General features: G+C 31.2%; 1 protein-coding gene across 1 annotated transcript in view; it reads right to left on the bottom strand.

Annotated features, from left to right (window-relative positions):
* Positions 1-4912, bottom strand: part of LOC106466901 (vacuolar protein sorting-associated protein 18 homolog) — a 172377-nt gene that overhangs the window by 55940 nt on the left and 111525 nt on the right. The window contains exon 13 of the mRNA XM_013927208.2: positions 3659-3716. Within this exon, the coding sequence (XP_013782662.2) occupies positions 3659-3716 (58 nt within the window). The remainder of the gene's footprint in view (positions 1-3658; positions 3717-4912) is intronic.

The following is a 4912-nucleotide window of genomic DNA, read 5'->3' as shown; positions in this document are numbered from 1 at the left end:
CAAAGAAAATTTGAGATTTTTGAGATGAAGAAAGGTATTTTTAATTGTAAAATGAAAATTACTTTGCGTACGGACTATTCAAAACAAATACTCGATATATTAATGGACAAATTTTTGTATTAGTTTATTAAAAATACCTCACTAAAAAAAATATGATTTTTTGTAAATGAAAGACATAATGTTAACTGAAAGACTGCGAAATTTTGTGAAGATATACACTTTATATTGAAAGTTAGAAGTATTAAATCTATAAAGACTTTAAACAAGTACAAAGAGGTCACTCGATTGGTCAGATTGACCAAGCCCATGTTGAGAATACGCTAACACACAGAGCCCAAGACTGCATGAGGAAGAAACACTTTAGCATTCTGTATATGTTTGGACAGTGTCCACTGGTCTGCCAAGCATCAATGAAGTGAATCTAAGAGAGCATATTTAAGAGAAAGAAATTTCTCTACAGAAGACAGAGTCACAAACACACACACACATAAGATTATACAACCTGATGATCAGACAAATGAGAAGAAATAAAAACAGTACAAATTTGCTGTTCCAAAGGATACTAGGATTGCAGATGAACTCAAGTTGGTATTGATGAAACCTCATTGATGTATAATAAATTAAGCAAAGCAAAGACTTGGAAAGCTTGACTAATTAATCCACTTGTGAAGAAAATTTCTAATAATACTGTTACGATTTACGATGCACCAATACATCATAGTATTTTGTCCTGTAATACCTGTATCATATTGTAACCAGTTTATCATGGATCTCACGATACATGGGCCAGTCAGTACTAGTCACCCCTGAAGGACATGTGAAATTGACTACCAAAATGGTTGGTGTGCTCAGTCCCTTGCTGTACATGTACAGATAAGCCTATGACCACTGAAGCATGACCCTTGCCAACATCCCAGCATTACTGGGCTTGGAATTAAAGTGCCATTCCTTAAGTTTATTGTTAGAAACTAGCACAGTCACTATTCTACTCAAAGTACTTATAATTTTAACATCAAGTTTACCAGATCTTAATCTGCTCATCAAATGTAATAAACTGATTACCCTGCAGGTTGTTGCACTATTTAAATCAATTGATACTAAATCATAAATTGTATCATGGCCCATATATTGTATCACCACAGCTCTATCAGCTAAGTTCAAGAAACAGGAAGCTTCCTCTGCCTCTGCCAATATTAGTATTCATTCATGAAGTTACAAAAATCCAGAGACAGTGAAAGCAAACAGCAAACAAATGAACTACCCAGGATCAGTCCCCAAAACTGTTGTATCACCCCGCCATATATAAAACAGAGAAACTTCTACAAATCCAACTAAATGGTGATGTGAAAATAAGCATTGATGATGTTGAATTTTATTATACACTAACACTGGAAAAACTCTACAACCTGACTGGAACTGAAAACTTCAAAAGTAATAAGTTTACAGTTGCCTGGTGTTTTGAAACAAGAAATAGTTGAGAATATCTTTCCCAAAGTTCATCAAGAACTATTTTAATGGCTTTCTTAATGAAAAGGCTACAGACCTAACAAACCAGAAGTTATACTCAGATGGCATCTGGAAGTGCAAGAAAGGAATGTGAATGATAAGAAAGAAGTAGAGTGGATGACTGATTCTGAAAATAAATGTCAAAAGAAAGTATCTGAAGTATCCAAAACAAAAGATTCTAATTCAGATATACAAAAAAAGCTATTCCTTCCTATGAACCAAACAATGGACTAGGTCCTTGAAGATGGCAACAGATTACTTTAGGACATAAACGGATCAATGATGGGAAGTTTGATTACTGGGATCCAAGTGAAATTATCATCAAATTGGAAGGATTGATTTGGCAAGCCAGCACCTAGGAATATCTTGGTGACTAAAAAGAGAAAGAAGTAGAAACAGCCCTATTCTCTAAACGTAATTGGACTTAAGCAAACACTGAAGAGATGAGGACATGTGCAACTCATGGAAAAAAAAGAATTGAGAGTTGAATTTAAGATAAAAGAGAACCTCATGCTAAAAGATTCTTGTCAAACATGTACAATCCCTGATGACAAAGTCAACAATGATAAAAAGAAAGCAAGTTCTCAGAAAGTCTCTACATAGTAGAAAAAGTTCTTAAAGGTAACTGAACACAAAACATCCTGTAGCAACAAGGAAACCAAAAGACCTATTAGACAAAGGAACTATAGACATAGCCTCATAAAGTGGCAGCATCCCAGTAACAAGTGAATATATTAAAATGCTTTGCTTCTAATAGTAGAGGCTGAAAAAAGCATCAAAAGGAACAAACTGACATAGAGGTGGAGAGAATATTGGTCAGAATGCAACCTGTACTGAGAAGCCTTATCCAACAAGAATATCAGCTGAAGTAAATATGAGTGAAAAAGGAAGGGCTAAAACAAGGCTTCAAGCTCAATAAAGAGAATACTATAGGCAATATGCAGGGGAACAAACTCTGCAGTAACAAAAGAAACAATCATCAACTCCTAGGACAAAGTGTGAAAAGAAGCTATGTCAAAATTCTCATAAGGAAAAACAGCATGTTCAAAAATTTGCTTTGAAATTCTCAGACACTTCAGGCTAGATGGATGTGGAAAAAAAATAAAAATGCAATCATGAAAAATCACAAGAACATTGGATTAACTTTATGAAGTGTCAGAAATAGACCCATTGTCTGAGTATGAGAATATGACAGTAAAGGCTTCAAAGTAAGTACTACAATAGCCTTACTATGAAGAAAATGGTTACTGAAAACAAAACCTGTATCCTAAGGATATGTGTAAAGGAACCTTTCTACATGAAGATGAATCAAAGCCTTATAAAACAGAAAAAATTGGGCAAAATAATTAATTTGCAGATGTTTTGGTTTCAGTAATAAACATGACAAGTGAAACTTTCTGTAACACCTGACTGAAGAAAATATTAAATCCATCTTTCCAAGTGAGATCTATAGCTGAAAACTGATCTCTGAAGCAGACATATACAAAATATGACTATACTGGACATGAAAATACAGGCTCAGATTGTTGGAGATAGCCTCTCATGAAGTGAGATATTTAGTGAATGAGTGTCACAAGAAAAAAGCCTAATGGATAATAGTTTAATGAGTTAGTTAAGTATCTTTATTTGAATCTACTATTGTGCAAAACATTTTTCACATTTGTACTTTATTTTTGTTAAAATTGAAGACTCATCAGCTAATCTATAAATCATACCATTATGAATGCTTAACTTTTTTTTACACAAAAAACGTTGCACTACATTTAATTTAATGTGAAAGAAACAATAGTGTTAATTCATTTCTAAGATATCTTGCTAACAAAACTTTCTTACACAACTTGTCAGTCAGAATTTTATAAGAGATCCAAGTACATTATCTTGATGGAAAAAAATCTAACATAACTGTAGATTTTACTAATCATTTTAAAATGTGCACACTATGATGAAGTTACTTGTATTTAAATTATTACTTATGTTATTACCTCAAACTTTTGGTCTCTAATATATCCAAAAAAGTTCCAATAGCCATTTATTTATACAGGGAAACTGATTTAAAGAAAGTAAATACTTCTAAGTTTGGTTATATATGTCTTACAATAAAATGTTACTCAAGAAAAGTATAATTTTGTACAATTCTTAGCATATCACATACCTCAGTGAATACATCTTCATATACCAACTGTTCATTCAGAACACAGAGGGCTTTCAACCTTTCAAAATGGAAGAAAAAAATATATATATTGTACTTTCTTACAAATTGATAGAAATTTTTACCTATTTTTTCTTTTCTATATGACTAGTTGTTTGAATAAGCTCTTATTAGTATTTTTGGTTGTGGTGTTATTGTGGGAAAAACTTAGTGACTTCTTTATAAGTAATAATAACAAAAAATAATGAAGTTAAGTATTTTCAACTCTAGACATGTATTTTCTTATTGTTCAATATTTTGCCACAAGAACATTTCAAATAAACGATGTTTGTTAATGAATTAAATTTACTCTCTTTGGAATTTGTAAATTTGTATTTTCTCTATGATTTATTATCTTTTATTTATGTTACTCAAGATTTCAGTGTAATCACTTCTGCTACCAAAACAAAAAAACAACAAAAAGTTTAAACACTTGTTCAATAACTGCTTTTACTTATTAGAAGTAAAGTTTTAAAGCATACATTCAAAACTGATAAAAACAATATACTGATAATTTGTTATTAAGTGCTTCCATTTCTGTTTTAGTGTGGACAATTATTTCAGCTTGATACTAAATTTATCTTTATGTTTTCTTTGTTAATGTGTGTATATCTAGTTAACACTTGTTATACATCTATGATCGACATCAAATCTGACAAATAGTGGCATTATTTTTACCCAGTCATTTGAAAAACGTCAATGACTAAATGTTACTGATCATTAGGTCCTGAGTGATGGTTAAAGTATTTTCATGCAGTTGTAGTTTTTGAATTTTATATCTTTTCTGGTGTATGGTTACCCTGTATTTTTGGTATATTTAAGTATATGTTATGGTTAATGTAAATAAAGGGTCTTACAAAGTCCTACTATATATATATATATTTTTTTTTTCAGTCTTTTTCTTAAGGTTATGTTATGCAAATTTTTCATACCTACAGGTTAACTCCAGAATAATTATCTTTGCAGAGGACATTTTAACATTTTTAGTTCATGTACTTTTCGTTTTCTGATTTAAAGTACATATTAATATAATCTCTTTTACACATGCTTTTATATACAAAAATTAAGTTTGCAATGTTGAACAGTTTGATCATGGTTCTTGTGTTTTTTCAAGTTCTTTAGCTAACTTAATAAGTCACTTGTTGAAATGGGAGGGCATGTTTATGGAGTACAGACCTAATTTTTTTACTACCTCCCTACAAGAAAAAAACTTTCATG

Source organism: Limulus polyphemus, unplaced genomic scaffold, assembly GCF_000517525.1.
Source record: "Limulus polyphemus unplaced genomic scaffold, Limulus_polyphemus-2.1.2 Scaffold2417, whole genome shotgun sequence".
NCBI lineage: Eukaryota > Metazoa > Arthropoda > Merostomata > Xiphosura > Limulidae > Limulus > Limulus polyphemus.
Note: the sequence above shows the minus strand (reverse complement) of the source record. Positions and strands in the feature narration are given on the sequence as shown.